Source organism: Anneissia japonica, unplaced genomic scaffold (assembly GCF_011630105.1).
Source record: "Anneissia japonica isolate Jap-2015-1 unplaced genomic scaffold, ASM1163010v1 scaffold2284_len378405_cov197, whole genome shotgun sequence".
In the NCBI taxonomy this organism is placed as follows: Eukaryota; Metazoa; Echinodermata; class Crinoidea; order Comatulida; family Comatulidae; genus Anneissia; species Anneissia japonica.
This window is the reverse complement of record NW_022735924.1, coordinates 174,234-198,620: the sequence shown is the minus strand read 5'-3', so window position 1 is coordinate 198,620 and position 24,387 is coordinate 174,234. Positions and strand designations below refer to the sequence as shown.

The 24,387-nt window shown below is 33.3% G+C and overlaps 1 protein-coding gene across 5 annotated transcripts in view; it reads right to left on the bottom strand.

Moving 5' to 3' along the window:
* Positions 1–24,387, bottom strand: part of LOC117116704 (retinoic acid receptor RXR-alpha-B-like) — a 76,236-nt gene that overhangs the window by 39,725 nt on the left and 12,124 nt on the right. For 4 of the 5 annotated variants that reach the window (XM_033260804.1, XM_033260807.1, XM_033260805.1 and 1 more), the window contains exon 2: positions 2,977–3,354. In XM_033260804.1, the coding sequence (XP_033116695.1) occupies positions 2,977–3,354 (378 nt within the window). Of the gene's footprint in view, positions 1–2,976; positions 3,355–3,806; positions 3,964–24,387 lie in introns of those variants that run through there. The other variant, XM_033260806.1, reaches the window with a different exon arrangement.

The window sequence follows — 24,387 nt, the reverse complement described above, 5'->3', positions numbered from 1 at the left end:
GACAGGCATGTTCATAGAGAAGATAGATTGATGTTTAAGGTGAATCAGTGTTCAATAGGATTAAATAAGAAATTGTAGAGTATTAATTCTATTAGTAGAAAATCATGGGGTGTTCAATCAAAGCAATTTAAGTTGCTTTACTCAGAAAAACAAATCCCAGTCGCTTTTCATTTCTTTTAAATTAATTTATATATAGTAGTAAAATTATTACCTTACACTAAAATGCTTTCTGTTTTCTTGTTAATAAATTAATACACATCAGCAGGCACAACATAGAGGGGGGGGGGGAGGGAAGAAGGGATGAGAAGGAATCAGTATGTGAACTGACCCTAACAGCATAAGCAACTAGTTCCTATTCAGATTAAGATCTAAGAAATTGCCAGGAATAGCATCAGTGACCACTGCCAAATGGTGACCTGGCCTAGAAACCCACCAACATTAATAAAAACAGCAAACCAATTTGATACAGACTGCCTCTGATGGACAACAACAACTGTATATAAAACTCTGCCTCCACTATTATTTCAAGATGCCACATATAATGCAGTCGTCCTATGTACACAGTGACCTTACACAAACTTGATGTGTATCTTATATTACTGTACTATTATTTTCTCTTTTTGATCAGGGAAAAAAAAATTTAAACAAGCTTTAAAATGTCTTGTTTGGTACTATTTCCAATGGGATGCTTGTTAAGATTTTGATATAAAAAATAATAATCCTAATTGTAATAATCAAGAATGATTTTGATACCATAAACAATTTTCTATCTAGATTTTCTGTAAGAGCACACACTCTTTGGGCCTGTTTTTACTGGAAAGAAAAAAATCGATTAAAAAATACTTTTTCAAAAAATCGCTTTTTTTCTCGCAGTAGAAACGGGACCAGTTTGAAAAAAGCAATTTTAAAAAATTTATTAAAAACATGCAATGGATAGTGTGTTTGAACGGCAAAAAAACCGATTTTGGCTGTGCACTTTTTAAATGATTAGTCCTCTTGTTCATGTCCTAGGTCTACAAGCTAAATCGTCAACAAACATGTGGAGTGACGAAATTACTCATTTTGTAATTATGTTGTGGGGGGATATATTGGGCCTAGACCTCTCTGCTCTTCTTCTGGGCCTACTGTTTTCCTCTTTCGTTGTGCCCGCCGCACACCATGTCCTCCTCCTCGTCATCGTGACCGAAATTCATGTGAAACAAGACAATGTACTTGAAGTAGGCCTATAATTGTCTTGTTGGTGAGAAAGAAACTATACAGTTTGGAAAACGTGTTGCAGTTTGGAAAAAGTGTTGTATAAACAAAATGGTGACGTAATTTTCGCCGCCAAAACCGATTTTTGTAAAAGCAAAAATGCAGTTGCAACGTGGGCAGGCTGCCTAGCACTCATTAAAAAAATTGATTATTTTGTGTTTATCAGTAGAAATACGCCCTTAGTAAATGGCAATATAGTATAATGATCACTTTTACTGTGGAGAACATAGCTCTCAGTGTGGTAATTGCATACTGAAAACTAGGACTTAAGTTCGCTATTTTATTTTAAGCCTGATTACACTGAATTGCATTATACAAAGCAAAATAGAAGGGATAAATTAGATCAAAACAATATAGGCCTACCAGTTTTGCCTTTCTGCAATCACCAAGAAAGAACATTTTTTCTAAGAGAATGTTGTTTCAGTAACAGTCATAACATTGCCTGTTTTTCCAAAGCTTTCAACTTCATATAGCACATCAGCCTCAATATGTTCATCAACAAATGATACATTATAGTCACAATGAAGATAATGGAAATGGAAAATGGAATTAGTTACATCCCCAGTTTAGTATGTTATTTCTTACTACAATGTCATTAGGTAATGAAATCATTACTTTTGATTATATTGAAGATTCCATATTCATATTATGATAGCCTGATTTTTATGGAACTGGATGTAATTGTAATAACACTGTAGTGGGCTGTGTAATTGTTTAACAAAGATTCCTTTTTTAAAAAAAAGCAGCTGATGAGAGTATACATTGATGGATTTCTGTGGTGAATTTCTCATAGAATTAGAAATGAGACTACAGTATCTGTAACTTATATATTAAGTAATCAAAATTACTATCCTAGAAATAAAGTGATGAACATATTGATGGGTCAAATTTACAGAAATTGTCCATTGAGAAAAAATGATATATATTATGATTAAAATTACTGGTACTCACAGACAAATTTTTTTTTTCACAATATTAATTGAAAGTAGAAGAGAGTAAATCAAAAGATTTCCGAAACCGTCAAAATCTTTCTCCTTCAATCATGATCATAATAATTACAGCAACCTAATAAAATTAGTAAAGCTAATGAGCAATACATTTTGAATAGTAAAGACAGTGGTTTTAAAAGTACATTGACCAGCTAGGTCAATGCTTTTTCTTAATCTTTTTTTGTGAAATTTGGAAATTTGTCAAGAAGTCAAATAACATTTGACAAATTTGTAGGAGATTACTTTCCAAATTAAAATCTGAACTGAAATACAGTCCTAGTGAATGAAAAAAAAATTGTTCACTGCAATTATATTATAGATTTCATAATGTTCCTTCCCATTATATGTTTTCTTCATTGGATCGGATACTATATTCTGAAAATATTATAATGATACATAACTACTGAATACAAAACAGTATTGAAGAAAATATGGAATCATAATACCGTTCATAATTCTCAAGCTCAGGATTATATCATATTAGATTTAATTTAACATGGTCGTTTGAAATGCTGGAATTTGATTGGTTATCTGAGTAGACAGAATGGCAGGTTTAAGTCTGACGACAGCAGGAAAAGTGTGTTATCGATTTGAATTATCTTTTGTGAGGCAAAGAGAGTCCATGTCTATTGTGTCAACAGGCAATTTACAGACACTATTGTGCAGAAATTATGCCAGTGTATTGTAATCATTGCTAAGCTATTGTATCGAGCATGAAAATAAAATGACTTACCCGATGCACGATCTCCACACACAGCACAAATGCTTTTATGTATGCTTTGTCCTGGCATCTGTCCCATCGGAGAAGTGGCTCCACCGGAGAGTTGGCTTGAGGACATAGAATGACCACCTGGGATCTGGAGGTGGGGTATCCCTGGCATGGACGAATGCGGTGGAGCATAGATAACGGGATTTGAGATGACCGGTTTAATGTCTTCATGTGATGATGCCGAGCTCATGCTTGATAAATTCGGTGACTGCATGTGACCGAGCGGGTGAGACATTGGCGGTGAACCGAGACCACTATGTGAATGTGCAGAGAGAGGCGAGGAACCCATGGTAGTGGTCGGACACTGTACTGAACTCATGGCTGATATAGGACTTATTGAATCTGAAAGAAATATACACATAAAAATTTACTTTAAAGTGTAAAGAGATTATTTCTAATATTATACACTAAAATAACTGTTGTAAAAACATTATCTTATTAAAAATAAAATATACAAAATCAAATTTATAGTATGAAAAAGAATACTATTTCTATACATACAAAAAATAAAAATCAAAATAATGTAATGGATAAAAATAATATATTTCTTTCTTCATTTGGGGAAAAGGCTAATAAGACAAAAATGTTCAGATCTTAAAAGAAAATTCAAGTTTTAAATCTGTACCCAATGAAACTAACAAACACTCATTCAGTTTCACATGAAACATTCATAAAAAGCTATAGTACAAAATGATTAGCTTGTATGAAATTACCATACTGCAAGCGATAACCACATCTTAAATATAACTCATAAATAGACGACTACGAATGCCAACACAGTAATGTGTACTCACGCATGTCAAAAAAATATTGAAATATCTACAAGAAGTTAAACACTCGAATGCTTGGATAGTACATTCACTTGATGGTAAAATCCATTGTCTAGTAAACGCGCAAATAGTAAGACAACCTCGGTGTAAGATCAATGCAGAAGTGATCACAAATACGGCGTATTCTCAACTAAATGCCACAATATACAGTTAAAATATACTGATTTGCATATTGCCTCAAGCACAGTAACCTTGACAGAGCCTGCCATTGATTGGACTGCAAGCAGGCTGTACTGCATGATTTGCACTGCTGCTGCTGCTGCTGCTGCTTACATACAGGAAGAACCTGATGTGAAACTGAATATATAAAACACAAAAATCAATTGTAATGGTACAACTATCACAACTCACTCAATTACTGGTTCTTATAACTCAACACAATGAATTTGGCAGTGTACTCTCATCAATTGATTCTTTAAAATAATCAAAAAGAAAATACTTTAAGTTTAAATAGTAAAAATAACTTCTATGTGATAAATTTGATATTAAATAAAATATAAACTTATTTCTTCACTAGCTCATTTTCCGAATCCAGAAATCCAAACATCTTAGTATGCAATGGGCATGGACCCAGTTATGAAAGCTTTTCCTCAATGACTTTCCAAATTTTCGCCAGAGGGTGTCCTATTTATTTGGCGAGCTATGTATTTAATAGTTTTTGAAACTGTTTTTCGCAGTAGATGACGTAACAAGATATATACGAAAAAAGACAAGGACACAAAAGACAAGGACACATTTACAATATTTCTTGCTGTAATAATTATTGTAGACTGTACTTTGAATGCAAGCTGGAAATTTGATGGCTTTATATTTATTGCAAATTTCTAGGCCTAAACTATTCTTGACTGTAGACAGAATAGTAATTTACAGTAGTTTCTTTAATAATATTGAAATTATTTATTTGTTTGGATATTACCGTCCTCATATAAACCTAATAGGGCATTGGCTAGTGTGTGGATACAGTACAGTAAATATATCCTGTAGTAAATGTTATAATTTGTGGCTAATTGTAGAGTACTGTAATTATTATTGTGAGTCTATATACAGATAATTATAGGGGAAAAGGTAAAGGCATTATTTTTTCCAGGAACTTATTCATCTGTGAATATATGTATTTTAATCTGTACTTAATATCCACTTATGGCTGTGGTGTGACTTACAGTAGTGCTACCTTTTGTCATTATGGCTTTCTTAGAAAAAAGTAAGATGACCTCAAGTTATTTCAGAAAAATAGATCAGTACCATTTGTTTTAAAATCAGACTACTGTAAGTACGCAATGATGTGAATTTGACCAGTGACTTATGATTCTAGGATTTTTGTAAAAACTGAAATTTTACAGCCAGATTATTTCCCATGTTGAAATAGAAAATTGTCATCATCCTCACTGATCACCTTAACACCCTCCTATCCTCTCACAGGACATTGAGGATTAAGATAGTACAAATGCCTTTCAAAAACTCATGTAAAAACTCATAACTTTATATAAAAAGTAGGTGTCGCATATCGGTTTAAGATAGATTTCTTTGGTATGAAACAAACAAAGATGGGATTTTTCATGTGGTTAAATACCGAAATCACACGACAGGAATGAACTAAATTTTAATAAACTGTACCAAGGATATTTTCCCTAGCATGGATATTTTGGTCGTGAGAGTGCTTTGTAAGAATGTTACTGTATACTTAGGAAATCTGAAGAAAATTAAAAGGTAGCACTCTGAGACTAATTTAGATGTTATTTATTCAACACAAGCTTTCGCTGGCAAAAAAATCTAAACAAATTTTAGGAAATCTGGTAGAAGACAGGCCTCACAAATTTCATGAGATATTTAGCAAGGATCTGTGTGCATTGTAACGGGACGCTGCTTATCTTTCACTTTGGTGATGCACATACCTTTACTTCTGCGTATCGATTGTACCAAATTCATTTTGTATTTAGTCTCGGTAGGGAAATATCAGAACAGAATTCCATAGTGTTAATATTTAGTACATTTTCTGTTGTGAATCAGATAAACATAGTTCAGCAACATTATTGCATAATATAAAAAAAAATACAAGGACAGGTTGGTTAACAACAAAGCAAATGATTCAAAAGGAGCAGTATGTGGTTTTTGGCCTGGCCAAGGTCTGGATACAACTTTGTATGGTATGTTTGTGGTAGCCATCTTCTTTAAAAGAAAAAAAGGCCTTAAAAACATTAATAAAACCCACATTGTCCAACATTCCATTTAACTTTGCCAAGACATAAAATACAAACAGTATGCCAGTGATTTAAAATATTATAGCGATATCAGATTTGAATTTAATTAAATTCACACATGGTGTTAGTAATATTTTAACTTTCACCTTTAACATCACAAAATGGTGTTGTTTTACTCTGAATAGTTATGGCATTGTCAATGTATACTACTGTAAAATCAGAAACTTCGCAGCACGAAACTTTTACGAATTGACAATTTTGGCCGTTTTCGCCACAATAAAAGGCCTAAATTTTATTCATGAGAGGAATACCATATAATAGCTGAAAATATTATATCGTGAGTTCGAGGCCTAGGTTAGATAAGCATATAGTCACGGTCTAGGCTACAGTAGCTAGGCCTAGGGAAGGCACCAGAAGCCTGCAGCATACCTCAGCTGCTAGGACCGGGACTTAGCTGGCCATCCCAGGCACAGTTAAGAGATAAACAAGTTTACACACATACAGTACTCACACGACATTCCTAAATTTTGTATGGTATTCAAGCATCCTACAATAAACAATGTTTATGAAAAGATGCGTTTTAACACACTGATTGAGATTACTAAACATCGTGGTATGTCATGGTATGAAAATTAGTTTCTGTTTTAACTTCTTAGTATACACTGCACAGTGGTTGCACATGTGCAATCACATGCAGTGATGATCAAGAACCTCCCTGATCAGTATACTTATTGAGTAGGTTATAATAGGCCTAGAATTTACAAATTTTTTTCGAGTTCAACATTGAAATTTAAGGTCAGAATATTGATTCAATAATTGAAATACATTCTTTTAAGTTTATACACATTTAATAAAATCCACCAAAATAATTAAAAATACAAGGTTTGAAATGCTGAATTTGTTAACTTTTCACAAACAATTTTGCAATTTGTGTTGATTCCCCATTTAGACCGTAGATAGATCTGCATTGCATTGTCGTCGGAGACTTTAGGCCCTGAAATACCGACAATTCTTACTGTTTATTGTTCATTATCATCTTTACAAAAGTTTGAATTAATTTTTTGTGTAATACAGTGATTTATAATGACCAAAATCACATTGGTGAAACTGATTTAACATTCACGTTGATCAGATAGTGCTCTACCGATAATTATTGAAACATAGAAAATGTGGCCTGAAAATTATTCGCGGCATAAAAATTTGCGAAATTTTTAATTTAATGTGCGCGAAATTTCCTTGTTTTACAGTATTTAATCTAATTTTTATATGTTCAAGTCATACTCAACAATTAATGGCTACTGCTCATGTAACACTTGGTAACAAGTAAAATATTAAAGTTAAGTAACACAGATATTAGTCTTTTTTTTTTTTTTTTTATAAGAATACATTTTATAAGAAAACTTGAGCCTAAATTAGCTCCAAAATAGAACCAAATAAGAACAAATTGAGGATGAGGTAAAATGTCAATTGAGGTTTATATTTTTTGTTTTGATAGAAAAAACCAACAAATTTTATCTGTACCTTAAGTGTAAAATAATAATTTTCGATGTTTGGAAAGTGTGTAAAAATAAGAACATTTTGAACATGAACTTTGCAAAAAGTAAGAAATAGAAAGTGTAGATCTTAAATTTGGGCAGTTTTTGTATTTGGAAAGCAGAAATATGCATAATACATTAAACCCTTTAGTTTGAGAGCAATTTTGGGACCCAAAAATTCAGGGTGGTCTTAAGGCAAGAGTTTCTAGTTGGAGGGGGGTTTGCTTTGTGTTAAAAGATTAGATAGATTGTTAGTTGGTACTTTGCATATGTGGTCTTGGAATAAGCTATTTTGTAGTCTGAACTACACATGCCCGTTTCTAAGGGCAATCAACATAAGCCTATGCTTGGTTGTGTATATGCATTGGCCTTGATATGGACTTGCACAGTTCTGACTATGAAATGGATTAGAAGGGCCTAAAATTGCAGAATGAACTGTAATAATAATTCGCAAGACGCGACTCAGTTTTTGTACACATTCGTGGCTTTGAAAATGTGGGCATAGTGATTAGTTGAAATCGTTTATTTCGGTCAGTCCATTTATCCAAATACGGAATATAAGATTACGTCATTCTTTTCACATCTGGGTACCTGCATGCAGTGTTTTACAAGTCCTTTATTCTGTCTCAAAATGAACTTGCTCGTTGGTGGCGCTGTCCAGAATGAGAAAAAATAATAATAAGGGACTTGTGGCAAGTCTACAGTATATAGAGTTTTAATTACATTTTTAAGGATTTTCACATTTTATACCAGGCAGTGTATCTTTTGGGCAGTAAAGTATCTGGGAGGGGGAGGTTGCTCCAAAAATTACTCGTACCCCCGCCCCCACAAAAAAATCACTTGCAAGTAGTTAATAATTACCTAAAATCACCTTATTTTGAGAGTTAATGCCCCTCAATTGATCATCGAGCCACCCCCTCCCCCACCATCAGCCCCCTCATTTCATGACTTCTAGATACGCCACTGCTTTTGGGACTAGATCATGAATGAGATGAGAATTAGAAAATTGATTGTGAAGTTGCTACAGGAGCAAGGTCTATTGATTAAGTCATGCTTCACACCCAATCTACCAATTCACCAAAACTAATTTGGGTAGACAGGATCCTATTTGTGTTCAGAGTGAATCAGTTTCCTTTATATCTTCTGTGTCAATGTCACAAAGGCATCCTTTCCCAAAATTTCTCGATACTTTATAAGACAACCTGCATTTTTGATAGGGTAAAATAATTTAATTTTTAAAACTTCATTTGTACACAATATAGTACCTGTGCTTAAAATTAAACTGAAACTTGAATGAAAACCTTATATTCATTCCACAATAACGAATATCCTATAGTCCACATTAGATTAGATTCAGAAAAAAAACTGCAAACTAAAAAGATTTCTAGACTGAAGGTTTATGCATCTGTAGTAACATCACAATACAATTTTACAATTAACACCAGACTGCAATAAAGTCTATATAAAGATCAAGGTCATACTATAGAATAATACAGTATAGGCTTTGAAATCAATGTTTGTTGTACAGCTATAACATCATACAGTTAGATGTGTTCACATATGATTTTTTAAAGGCACGTTTATTTCCCTGTCCAATATACCGACTTTCTGGGGGAAAAAAATGCCTAAAAAATAGACTTGATTGCATAATTTGGAAGCATGGTGTGTTATCAGATGCCGCGACATTCTATCACATGCCCCAGAGTACTGGCACTTCATATCTTAACACCTGTTAATTATGCCGTGTTTACACAGGCCACTCTGATAGCAATCTTGACAATTTCAAAGGTACTCATATCCATCTTCACCCATACATATCCATATTTACTGAATGTGATGATAGAGCTTGTAAATGATTCAGTGCCAGGTTTTAACAAGTCACATTCGGCAAAACATCATTCCTAAACTTGGTTAATATTCATTAGAGCATAGATTTTAAATGTCCATAGGGCATCTTCTGGATTACAGCCCCAAAATTGATGAAGATCTATATTGTGATTGCAATTATATTCCAACTTTCCAATGGGAATGTTTTATACGGCACTCAATTTTCTTTTATCATTGAATCACAAACGGCCAGTATAAATAGTATAACAGTGTGTCGATGCACATTAATAGTTAATTCGTTCTCACTCCTGATATTCTGTAAATCAGGCCATAGATATAAATGGATAAACCATGATATAAAAACAGTTTCAAACAAAAGAACATTATCGTTGAAAGAGGCAAAATTATCATCCAGATTTACTGCTAATATTTAGTAAACGTTATGTGCACATGAATTATGTAAATAATCGGAGTACCACCTGCAAAACAGTACAGCAACCTAAACCAGACAGTGCGGAATTTTACACACAATGTATTATCGATTGAAATGTAGTGAATGATTTTGCCAAGTTTCTTCTTAGGGAACTTCAATAAACCTAGTTGCAGCTTCAACCTCAGTAATTTAACACCCAGCTGACATAACACTGGGAGAAAATTTCATCGTATTAAAATCGCCTTTGACGAGACTGTGTTCCAGGCCTATTTACCGCTTAAGGCAAATAAAATGCCGGACGTTGTAACACCACAAAGGAGCGCAGCATATCAGCCACAAGCATTGCCCTGTGATGTGTAAAACATTTTAATTTTTTATTCACTTCAAGAATAGGAAGCTAGCAAACAGGAAAATGAATGAAATTAGTAAATAAGCCTATGTCCTACTGTTCCGTCACTGGAAAGACTATTATGCACATTTGCTGATCATTTACTACTTTTCCTCAATTTAATGGTTTTATTAATCCCTCCAAACATTTTTTATTATGTCCCAGCCTATGTCCCTCAATTATTAATGGTCTGAAACATTATAAGTTGGTAATTCCCCCATATTGATGTGTTTTTTTTTTTTAATTTAATTTTTTTGTACCATAAACAATCCAAAACTTCACAATATGGTTAAGTTATTTGTCGTTCTTAACAGGATGATACCACAGATCCTATAGAATCTGCTAAGATACCAACCAGTCCTTTTTTATAGCCAGCACATAGAGTGGACCCAGATTTTTTCAAGGGTTCTTTTTCTGCAAGTTGGAAAATTTGAGTTGCAATGCCGCATGCCTTACGCTGGAATGAAATGCTTCCTGGTGTTAATATAGCAATCAGGTTATTTTAGCTTTTTGCACAAGAGCTGCAAAACATACATGTCTCAAAAACAAATTAGTGTCTGCTCTTATAAAATACAATATTCACTTTTAATTGCATTGATGAGAATGATTATCACCAAAATGTAAGGCCGAACACACCCATAGATTCTCCAATACTTATCTCTTTATGAGCTCGAATGAACACTATTAATGCCTGGATATCCCATGTTGCTAATCAGGTTCAAGGGCATGCCTAACCAAGCTTTTATAATTGACTACTAATGTTTAAATTGATGGACAACTTTCCCTAAATCAGTTCTCTCTAAAGGGATACTAGCCATTTTCTGAAGGTTAAGTTTAATAGACTGTTGGCGCAATATGTTTGTTCACATCCATACTTGCTTTCTAGAAGCTTAGTATTGAATTCCCTTGAGAATACCCATTCATGAATAAATATTGTTTAAAATAACATTTAGCACACACACACAAACACTTGATAACAGTACAGTAGGCATGACAAAATGCAATATTAATATCGGTACATGGACAGATAACGCAAAAACAAGTCTCACTTTACCAATCAGGCAGTTACGACTTTAGTAACTCAATGACTATACAGTATTATTCTACAAGTTACATCAGTCAATTTAACAAAGTGCTCTGTAATAACAACCTTTAAAACGATGATATTAATATTACATTGTATCACATTTTTCATCTACTTCTAACTATAAACAGTTTCAAGCTGGACTTTCTTTTATAAGTTGTTTTTTTACCGCTAGAGGGGTACAAATGAAAGCAAGCTTTCGCAGAGGAATTCAAAACTTGTTAATAAATTTAAACCATGAAATGAGAATTAATGTTTTACATGGTAAACCTTTTGTAATTTATTAATTCCTACTGTAAATAGGTTATGGATAATTAAAATAATGAAGTTCAGCTTTGTAAAACAACTTTACGGTTGACTATGAATAAAAAATAACGACCGTACCACTTACCAACGACCTTTTGTCTCTTAGTCGAATCAATTCTTTTGAGACTTCTTGTAAGCATGCGCACCTTTTGTGAGAAACTACTTTCACTTAATCTATGGGTGATTGTTTACGAGAGGCAACTTTAAATTTTATAACGGATACTAAACTGTTTTAAATATACATGTACAACGGTAGTACAACGGTAAACACAAGGCAATATAGTCAGGAAAAAACTGGATATAATATGCTAAGGTAGATCCTTGGAAAAATTAGTTTTCAATCTTCATATGTATTTTAAAATAATAATCTTTTCATTTATTATGGTAACTATGGAAACCGTAATGGTAAAGGCTGTGCACTTGTATAGCACATATTACAGGAATTGTCTCTATGCGCTTAAATGAGTATAACATTACTACTTTATGCACAAAATCATTAAAAGGAGAATAAAACATGCACAGCAACTTCATTGTGAAGATTACAATGTAGAATAGTATGTTTAATGAATAAAAGCGTCTAGCCTTAAGGGGCCTTGCCAGCAGACCAAACACTCTTCCTCTTTGCTTCAATGAATTCAAAGTACCATGCCCTTGACCACACAAGCATAAAATCCAAACTAAATGTCATAGTCAAAAACTCACTGAGAATGCTTTCGAAACAGACAAACCTACATAAGCATACATAATTAATCATATACAGTACATTGTCCGTAGTAAAAACTTATGAGGGAAAAGAAACCCTCAATTTAAAAACTGAATTGCAAATTCTAAATTATCTTTTAAAGAAATTAACATTAAATGTCTTTAGTTTTCAATGATTCAGAAATGTTTGCTACAAGAAAATCCTTAAATTTATTCCTAGCAACAGTACAAACTCTTAATATAAAAGAATATAGAAATGGTTGGTATTATTTATACATCCAATACTTGTATTTTCAGTGTTCTCCCTAGCATCATGGGCAAGTGTCATGCTAAGTGTCGAAGTCCACCATACTTTGGACTGCCACAAGGTATTTTTAATAATTAGAAGGCATTGAAATGTCCTAAATTGCACTATATATATATATATTGTCTATATAAAAGCATCATGGAAGATGTTCCAAGCATCATGGCAAACTGTCAAGCATCAGTAGGAAAGTCCCTTGCATCATGGTACCATGATGCTTCAAGGGCCTGGGGAGAACACCGTATTATGTTCTAATTTTCAATTGAAAGCTATAAACTTTGCTTCAATTAAGCAATTTAAACTACACAAATTAATTTTTTTTTTTTTTGCAAACTACACAAATTATTTTTTTTTGCAAACCTTCTTTAGTAGTAAATTATACAGCTTCATCCTCAAACATGTGATTCTACTTACCAGCAAATAATTACAAAAAAATAAACAATTAATACAGTATTACATAATGGTACATGACCATGATTATATAAGCTACACACATCTACTGTAAATCCTAACACTAAGGAAATAATACTTGTGAACCATAGTGGCTATCTACAGTAATGACTGGCCCAGTCATTACCATGCTTTAAAAAGAATGAGGCACACTAAAATGTTTACATTACTACTACTCCCACTCAAAACTAGCTTAGGGACACATAGAAATAAAAATGATTTATTAGCACTCTCACCATAATTTTGATGTGGTACTTTTTACTTTTTAAAGTTCTATTTTATAATGTAGCCTAAAAAATCTATTAGAAGTCAAATAAAAAATTTATGGAATATTCTGATTACTTTTTTATAACTGCCTGATAATGGACACTTTAAATAAAGGAAATCAAGGATATTGTTTTGTGACGTCCTTCATTTATAATGTCTAACATTAGATTAATAAAAATAAAATAAAAAACAATTTACAGTACTGAATTCTTGATACATTATTTACCAAGGAAGCCTAGCCTAGACATAGCTACAGTACATCATTTCATTGAATTTAGTATTTGATATCAAAATGTTTAGGCTGGTTAACAGTTTCATATACATAGGAAGCATACTGTTTGTGTGTGTGTTTGGGTGTGTTTGTTTTTACTTGGTCTGTTTTGTCTGTTTTCTTTTTCTTATTTTATATTTTTAGAAGTTTAATGTTTGCTATATTTTTATATACTTTTTATATTTTTGTATTTAAGTGGGCCCTGAACATCAGATTTACTCTGTAAGGGTCGGCCACCATGGTTTTAAATAAATAAATAAATAAACTGCAGTAACTAATGATATTATTAGACTGAACACTGGCACAAAATCCACATAACAAAACATTATACTGTAATGTATCTAACAGCATATTCATGTAAATTATGCAAGTAGAATTTAATTTACTAGCAATACAGGAATACAAGTATCAGTAATGCATAATGTATGTTCTCAGCAGCATATTGATTAGAATGACCTAAAAAACAATCAATTCCATGTTCCTACTGCTCAATAATGCACATTTGTATTACAAAGTCGAACAATATGAATCATGTGTTTAATAAAAGATAGTTTTCTCTTCATAGTGATTTTAATATTTGTTGGAAGATATCACTTAACTCAATTATTTTTGCAACGTATCCTATTATTTGTATGTTATTTTGCAGACACCTAATGAAGATTGTCTGATATTTCTGCATGTTATATTGGCAATAAAGAAAGCAAACTCAACATTAAGAATAAAATGATTTTTTTGCATTATGAATATACTTTCTATATATAAATTACATACAGTAATATTTCAAGTTGAGTTTATTTGGTTCCTCAACAATACAAAATGAAAATACAGATAAAATTATATAAATACAACTTCAGAAATTAGGATGACCCTTTTTTAATTAAAATTTTTAATAATTCAAGGTAATTCAAGTGCGGACATCTGACATTAAAATATTAAAATATCATATAAAAACCAAACAACATGACAAGATTCAACAATAACATTTATTGATCCATACATAAGAATGACAAATACACAATAAAAGTAAAATAGAAGAGTAAAAAGAAAAAAAAAACAAATTAGAATTTAACATCGTTTATGTTGAAATTCAAAATGTGCATGCTATTTTACAAAAGAAAAAAAAAATTCTTTTCTGCATAAAAATAGAACATATAGTAGCCAGATTCCGGATTTTAAAACATGTAAAAAATTTAAATAGATAATTACAAGCTATTTCTTCCACTCCGAATATTTATTCCATAATTCTTAACATTACTATTACATATTTTATGAGGTCATAAACAAAGAAGTGCTGTAGTTCTACCTTGATGAGTCAAAGAATTATTACATTTCATTTTATGTAAGATAGCCCTCTGAATCAGAAGGTATCTTTATCCATACTTATTATTTATACTAAATGTTACTTTGTTTTTGACAGTAGAATCATTCTGAGAAAAACACAGGGGTGGTATGTCTAGATTTGAAATTCTTAGACGCCTTAAAAGTACCTGATAACATGATCTACACCTTGATTGACTTTGTGTCAAAAAATTTACTCCACTTTACTGTTACAAATCCAGTAAATCTTTTGGATACTTTTTAAGGTGATTATACATGTTAGTTGGCACGAATCGCAGGATAAACCTGTTACACTCACTACCAAGTATTTGCTACTCCAGAGGCAGACATGTCAATCACCATGTACATTCACAAAGAGAATTAGACAATAATTTATTGCTATAATCTCAGTGATCAATAGCAACAAGAAACATCTTACCATGTCCTATAAATACATTAAGAAATAATAACAGACCACTCAATCTGAACATGTTGGAAGTAGTCAAAAACTAAATGATACTATGACAGGCATGCTATACAATGTATCCTAACAAAGATAAAACCATCTTGCAAAAGAAACTAATTAAAATAAAAGTCATAAAGTGTCTGTAAACTATTGAATGCTGTATGTATGCCATATAATGTGTCCGTAACTGAATACTAAAAGTTTGTAATTAGAAGTGTAGTATCTGTTCCTGAGTTTTAGCCTATGCAACCCAGCTAAGACCTAAACAATTATTTTTTGTACATTGAATGTAACAAATACTTAAAAAATTAAGCTCAAAATGGTAAAAATTAATCATTTTTACGGTAAACTCATACAAAAAAAATTAAGGATTTTCAAATTTGATACAGCTGGTATAAACAATATTAAACAGCTGGGAAAATTTTTATTCTAGACCTAACTTGTAACCGCAGGAAGTAATCTTTATACGACTTAAAAATTTGTGCCATATTCTTGACCTTTACACAGTGATTTATGACGTCCTTGATTGTTTATTAATAAATGACATTGGTACATGTTGAAATGTTGCTCATAATTAAAGCTAAATGTAATGACAAATGCAAATTGTAGATTTTGGTGAAGAGCTCAATGCTTCCTTATAACAAATGAACTTTTCAATGAACTAAGCAGTTTTGTGCCTGTTGTCCAATAAGCGTTAGTTCATACACATTCACATTTCTATCCGAGTATTTTTGTTTCAGCGAAATCGGTAGTTTAAACTGTTTCTACTTTTGGCTTAGCGAAAAAATGCGCAACCTATCAGAGCTCAGGAAGCAAACTGACGCTTTCGATTCACGCGAATAAATTCGTCTAGTGGAAAACAGGGTTTAGGAATGATATTTACAATGGTACATAAGGCTCAATGGCACCAGGATCTGACCGACATAGGAGTTGAAGGTCCCTGGAACGGGATGCTAAATGAGCTGAGGGCTTTCTATTGCCACCCAGTGGAGGTGGGGGGCTATCGGCGGGAGCCCTGGACGAAACGGATATTGTACAAATTATGGTGAATTATTATTAGTTAATTAATAGGCATCAAGCTTCACTTTTATACTGTCCAAATAATTTCTTAATAGTAGGCCTAAATCCATACACTGTGAATTGGTGGTGGGGGGGGGAGGGCTAGACTTTACCGATAAAGGGCATATAATGAAAATTTTAATGTATGGTAGTACAAGGAAGGGAATTATAAGAATGGAATTCATGAAGTTGGAATTGTTTAAGCAAGAGAATTCACAAAGCTATACAGTAATAAGTGGAGGCTATAGCAAAACCTGCATGGGTATAATAAGGCTATAGCAAAAGTTGCATAAGTATAGTAAGGCTATATTAAAACATGCGTTGGTATAAGGCTGTAGCAAAACTTACTGGTATATTGATAGCATGGTGCACAATTTTACTGATGCTAGTCTGTAAATGTATGATTACTTATGATACATACAATACAAAGTTATTAAAAATGAGAGTTTAAAACAACCTTTGTATGATCTTAAAAAAAAATATGCACTCAGGACACTGAAAGGTGATGTTGCCTTAAAAAAAAATCTCAGCGTAACATGAAATGACAACTGGGTGGGGCAGCGAGCAAACCCAAGAGCATAAGGCTCACTTCTAATCACAGCTGATACTCTGTCAAAAATTATGTGCATGGTGTATTTACGTGTACGATGGACTTCGGCAATTGGTTCCGTCAGTTGTTACTAAGTTGTTAACCACAAATGCGTGACTAATCTAGGCTATGGCATAGGCGCATCCCTCTGACAATGCCAGCGCTATCCGGTACATAATGCGCATCAATAAGTATATATTGTTGACCGGATACCGATGTCTGATGCAAAATCAACCTGTCGTTCCTTGCACAGAGCCTGTCACCACTGACAGATACCCACTGACATGCTCCAGCGCAAAAAAAAGATAGCTAGAAGACAGGTACGCAGCATCTAAAAGGTGGGGGCCAGTCATAACAACTGACAGTTTAAAAGAACAAATACAACATAATCCAACAGGTCTATGAAAAATGAAAGGGCAAAGGTTCAATGCACTACACTACAGATTGCAAATTAAGTTATGAACTATCCATGTTAAATTGGCATCATCAGCAAAAAATGTTACTAGTAATCATACATTGCAAAGAATATAATGCTAGAGTTGACATTCTAATCACGGATGATACTAAACCATCTGGGATATATTCGAAAGTGCGCAAATATTAATGACAAGTTATGTAGTATAGAGAGTGGATAAGAATGCACCAATCATAAAAAATCAAGAAACACCGATACAATAATATGATGTGGTAACTACAACTATACTGATTACCATGATTGTATAAAAAAAAAATAGTTTTACATACGGTACACTGACTAAATCAATCCAAAATAATATTCTTTATAGTAAGATTACCTGGATTTTCTTTATCCCTTCAGAAACTGTTACATCCATCAACATAATATTCTCAGCCTTACACCTTTGACATCATCATTCTGATCTTGACTGCTATCAGTTAAATCAAGTTCCTAACTAAGTACAAGGAACGTGTATGCGGTTCACATTGCAAAGTAGCTATAAATTGAGATGACTTTTAAAACTATGTTGAGGTGAGTCGAACAAGAGTAATTTCCAAGAGCCTATCAAACATTAAGAACCTATTACAATAATGAGAGAGAAAAAAGGCATTGCCCACAAACAAGCTTTCAAATTCAATAAGGTCGAATAAAAAAAATACAAGTTTTTTGTCCAGTCTGCTCACCAAATTTAATTATTTTTTTTTTATTTCCTTTTTTTTTTTAATTTCCTTTATTTCACGAGATGTACGGAAATCTGGATAACTCGCATCAGTAAAATTCCATTCTAAATCATTCGTGGCGTGCCTAGTGCTTCTTTATTTGCTTTCAATGTTGTCTACTTGGTAAAAGTGAGAAAGTTAGCTGTTTCCCATTGATCATATTGGATTTGTGGTTGGCGCATAAATTGTGGCTTAGACTCTCAACCTTAAGGTCAAGGGTTCGAAACACTCGCTGTGCAAGTCGCTTGTGTCCTTGGGCAGGGCACTTTATTTACGTTTGTCTCTTTCTACCCAGGAGTATAAATGGGTACCTGGTAGGATGTTGTGGCATTGAATGTTCTAGATTCGTGCGCTAAAGAAGTAGCGAATGACTAGGGATACTCCCCAGGGAGAAGAGAAAGTTGCACTTTGTGCTGGTTTGCCATTGTACGTTATCCAATGACCAGGGGTAATAACGCTCGTGACTTTGATCATTCAATTTGGAATTGGCACCTTATAAATGTTTGAGTATTATTATCTCAGAGTAAAAAAAAAGTGACCTCATTCTCCTTTTTTTTTTTTCAAAATATATTAGAATGAGAAACTAATTTATTTTTTTACTTGGCCTAATCAAACATTTTGTACTGTTTGTAGAATGCACTATAGTACTAATTAGTTGATACAGTATAGTACACTATAGAAATTGAAAGGACATCAGCAACTTTTAAAAAATATCTACGCTTGTCTAGTTTTCTTATGAATTATATATATATATTGGAAGCATTATCTACTTTCAATTTTATACAGTACTATAAATCACCAGTACTCTACCAAATAGAATACCCTTTTACTGTACTACCAATAAAGTGTATTAGACAAGTCTGTGCTGACTTTATCAAAGATCTCATTTATTAATCTTATTTTTATTTTTTATTCTATAGTACTAATATGATTTGTTTGGTTTCTTGGAGCAAATCAGACCATTTCCATGAGAGTTGTTTCGGTTCAGGCTGTCCCACGCTGCCCATTTGCTTGTGTCCTTGGACAAGGCACTTTATCTTGTCTCTCTCAGCTACACTTAGGAACAAATGTTACCTAAAACGATGTGAATGTCCTCCTGAATGCATTTGGTCTATGTGCAATATGATGAAAGGAAAAGAAGAGGAGGTTACATTATGTCAATCTTAGAATAAGTTTTCCATAAAACATTAGTATCAACCCCATCAACATATTAATAATTTTGAGCTCATTAATCTGGTAAATAATATAATTATGCTCCAGTTTATTACCAGTATTTTTTAAATGACAGGATTTAAATATCAAAACCAGCTTCTTTACTGCTTAGGATAATGCCTTTACATACTATGTTTTGTAAATTTTTTCTTTGTACTGTTGCTATTTATTATGCTGCCTTAATGCAAAAATATTGCAGTTGGTTAGTCTGTGAACGTACTTATTACAATTAAATAAATGTATTAGACTACATTCAATGAATACATTATATACAGAGATTCAAGGAAATCAACCACGGATAGACTATAATACTTTAGCAAATATTTCCTTTGCTTAAAGTTGTTGAAAATCACCGGTTCAAAGCGGCACCTGGACAGGAAGCTAAATACAATGGATCTATAAAGACACAACTTAGGAATCGTGTATCTTGTCAATGCAAGAACGCATGACAAAGCTGGCTGTGTGATGCATATTGCCTTCCTTAAACAGTACGCTGATAAAAATGAATGATGCATATACCATAGATTTCGAACAACAAACACCTGTCTGTTAATTAAAACACTTCATAACCAGACTCGTCGGGTCATGTGATTATTGTTACACATGTATCATGTGATTATGGTTACACATGCAACATGCATTCATAACGATCGATACAAATGCTGTTTTGATGAGTATCTAATGTTAAATATTATTTCTCAATGCGATTACATTATTTGTGATGGCAGTAGGTGAATGAATTTACTTATCATTGTGAACAGCGGGTTGGCTGAAGCTTATCCGTAGATCCCATACCTAGGATCCATGCTTATTACATAAATCAGTTTAGCTTACTGTGCCTCTCATTCCATCAATCATATCAATTCATTAAATCTACTTTGATCTAAGAAAATGCACAGCCTTCCTATTCCTAATCAGCGAAACCTTAAAATCCTCCTTGTTGATGAATGTACAGTCATTATCTGCTACAGAAATTGCCTTTGATCAGCCATCTTTCATTTGCGGGTTTATGACAACCAAGATTCAATCATCGCCGCATTAACAGCGAGGGTTGTAACAGCCAAAATGTTGTCAATCAGATATTAGATAGCATATTGCTGTCATGGCAATTAAGTTACTTAGAAAAGGGCAACTTATTCTTAGAAATACTAGCTGACATTTTATATTTTGAATAAGAACATGCACTCCTTACCATAAGGTAGTTTAGCTCAGTCAGCTAATCTGGTGGTAGTCACTGTGTGTGCGCTGAACCGTGGAGATCTCTAGGTCCCCAGTTCAATTCCCATCGCTGCCTGTCCTTGTGTTTCAGCTAGAGGGCTGAAATACAAGTTACAATAGCGCACTGTCTTTAGGATGAGACGTTTAAGCCGTTGGTCCCGTGTGCATTTATTGCCCATGTGCACGTTAAAGAACACAGTACACTCTTCGGAAAAGAGTAGGGGATTGTCTCCCGGTGTACTGTCCAATCACCACCAGAAGGACCCCACTGGAAATAAGTCTTCTTCTAGACTTTCGTGGGCTATCCTTGGTGTTTACACCGAATAAATCCAATCCAATCCAATCCATGACCTTACATAACCACTTTCCATACTCCATATTAATTTCAGGTGACTGATCACTAGAACTGTAGGCCTAAACTATCAGTATAGTAAAATATCTTTGTACCCAGGTCACTCTCATTTTAACTTATTACTGTATTGTGTTGAAAAAAGAGCAGTTTTGACTATATTATTTCCCAGTCAAAATGCGCTTGATAGAAGCCTGTGTAACCAACTTCAAAGCGTTTATTGTTTCCCTCGTCATTGGATACAAAATCAATTACACACATTGTGTAACCTAGTCCAATCTCTGGGGACATTTTCTACAAGTGCATGCAATTCTTGCTATTAGTATGACAGGGGAAAAAAACCCAAAATTTAGTGTGAACACTGACTGGTGTTGGACTTCTCGCTGTTAAAGATTTTAAGGAAAAAACTATAGAAAACACCAGTGACTGTATGCGGTGCTCCAGCACACATTAGGGAGCTTTCGATTTGCGACGACCAAGGACCTAGGACTTATGCAAATGATATCTTGTCTCATTTGCATATGTCCACAGAGTGACGGGTCCAGCTACCAAATTAGCCTTATCAATTTTCGCAAGGACCTGTTATTTAATAAAATTAAACTGCACATGTCTGGGTCAAAGTTTAATCAACAAGCGGAAAAAACCACCGACTGGGCCGAGAAAGATTGATGCTTTCTTTAGGTTGCGACTTTACTTCCAGGATTTCCTACCAATGACTGGCTTTTACAATCAATTATCACTTCTATTCACTAAATATAAGTATTTTTTTCCCATAAATCATGAAAACAAATTGTTTTAGGCTATACAAAGACCACCGAGGTCAAGTCAAGATTCTAGTCTACGGGGTCAAATCATCGGTCTTCGTCTGGACCTAGAATCTGCCAAAGCTTAGTCGAAGAATCGAGTGGGAAGCAACAACCCAAAGTCACCGCATGCGCACATTGACTCAACTTGACGTCACTAGGTCCTAGGTCGTCGCAAATCGAAAGCACCCTATTGTCTCAAAAGTTCAATGCCAGTCAATTTAAGTGATTCGTCAACAAGGGCTCCGAGCGTACATCTCCAACAAGGAGCCAACACCTACCTCAGCTACAGCAAATTTTATTTATATGCACACATACCTTGAAATAGCACTCGTGGACTATCAAAAAGCTTTTCAAAGAAGTTTTCCCAAGTTCAAGTTTAAAGTACATTTGTCAGAGAAAAAACAATTTCACTAGTCGCAGATTTTAAATTCACAAAGACCATACCAATGTTCCAAATGCTTTAACATATTACAATGCTAATTAAAGTTTTTGACAAATAAAACACATCATCTTAGTAATTCCAGTCTATTTAAAATATTAAATAAAAACATGCGTTCATTATGTCGAATTGATCAAACACTTCTTGATATAGTTACTGTAACGATAGAAAAATAAAACCATTGTCAATTTTCAGCGCGATTCTCAAGTCTTAGACTAATATTAAAAGCAAATCACAACATATGTTATGATATAGTAAGCTATCTGACATGACATGCACTTACAAACTGCCTAGACAAAATGAACCATTCAACTCAGTTGCCTCCAATATTTGTAAGGAAATCAGCGATGCTTAGCCAACGACCATAATGTGAACTGGTAGAAATGCTGACACCAAGATGACCTAGCGAGGTGGTAATCAGAGTAAGTAGGCCTGATCTTGAACTAATATTTAGGTCAATTGCACTTTGGTAGCTAACAGATTTGTCTAGTTGGAGTCAGCATGTACTGTACAGTATTTATTTTCTTCATCCAAACAGTTTGATGAGATCATGACTATAAATAGCTTGCATGTCTTTGATATCAATTCAGAAACTTATACAGTATAAACACTGATAACATAAACAGTACAACAGTGCACTTCCTACCAATTTAGAAACGCAATAAAATAAATAATACAGTTAGGTCAAGAATTCATTAAAAGTTGATTTAACCTCATAACCTCAAACCAATAAAAACAATTTATTCAATCATACATTAAATAGCAACACATTTCATGTTAAAAGAATTCAGTTAAAAAATTTGAAAAATATACTCAATTAAATTACACTCTATGCCTATTTGTTGTGGTAAGAACACCGAACACACTTTCCAGCCTAATATGGTCAACTCGTGCAGGGTATTTACTGATACTACTGTATAGACCTAGACTTACATTATATTTTAGGTCTGGTTGGCAAACTGGAAAATTATCTTTGGCCTATACCAGACGATAACATTTTTTGGCTTTTTTAATGTGTTTTATCAGTGTTTTAAAATTTTGTGGTACTGTGTGTTGTTCAATTTTTTCTCTTCTGTACTTTTTTAGATATCAATTTTATCTGTATATATTGTAAACTTCTCGCAATTCAGTATTTTACTACTAGTTGAAGTTATTAAAGAAATCTGAAAAAAAAAATAAACTGATATATGAATATTCACAATGATGTTTCAGAGGATCAAATTGATTTTACAAGATAAGTTACCCATTTCTTTTAGTGTTGAGCTAAAAAAGTCAAACTGATGAATAATAACAGAATAAATAATACTATAACTACAATTTATGCAATTGTCAATTAAATTGGTTGGTAATAAATACATACAGGGATTTATAATTTATGTTTTTAAAAAAGCGAAAACTGAATTGAATTGAACTGCATCTCATTTGGATGTCAATGACTCACTGGACTTCAAGCATTCAAATATTAATTGCACAATATTAAGATTTGTTTTAATTCACATTCACATTTTTTTTCTGTGTCTTCAGTGATCCTAATTGAAAGTGTGTAGCCTATGTTTTCTTTTTGAAATTGACAGGGCCACCCATAAGATAAACAGGAGTACAGTATAAATATAAACTGAAAACAAAATGCTTGGCTGCTTTGAAGAAACAAATATTTTGGTATCACTGTACAGACTTCAAAATCAAGTGGGGTACAAGGTAAAATTAAATCAAGTATCTCTTTTAAGCTTGTCAAGTTCTGGCACAATTCTTGATTTTTTAACATTGTGTATTCTATGTCAAATTGACAGGGCCACCCATAAGTTGAACAGGACTGCAAAAAACATGAAATTAAAAAAACAAATGCCAAGACTATTTCGAAGAAACAAATACTTTGTGAGGTACAAGTGGAAAATGAATCATAAGTATCTCTTTTTAACGAAGTGTTAAATTCTGGCACAATTCTTGAATTTTTAACAATGTGAACATTGATATCAAGATGAGTAATTATCCTCGGACATAAAAAAAATGCCTAAGGCAAAAGTTGAACTTGTTCTGCCCTCGACAACAACCCTATGACCCTTCTTCCAGGACTCAACTACTAATCTTTTAAGTTGTTATTTTACTGCTCATATAGAGCAAATATGATTGCATTAATCTTGACACAATT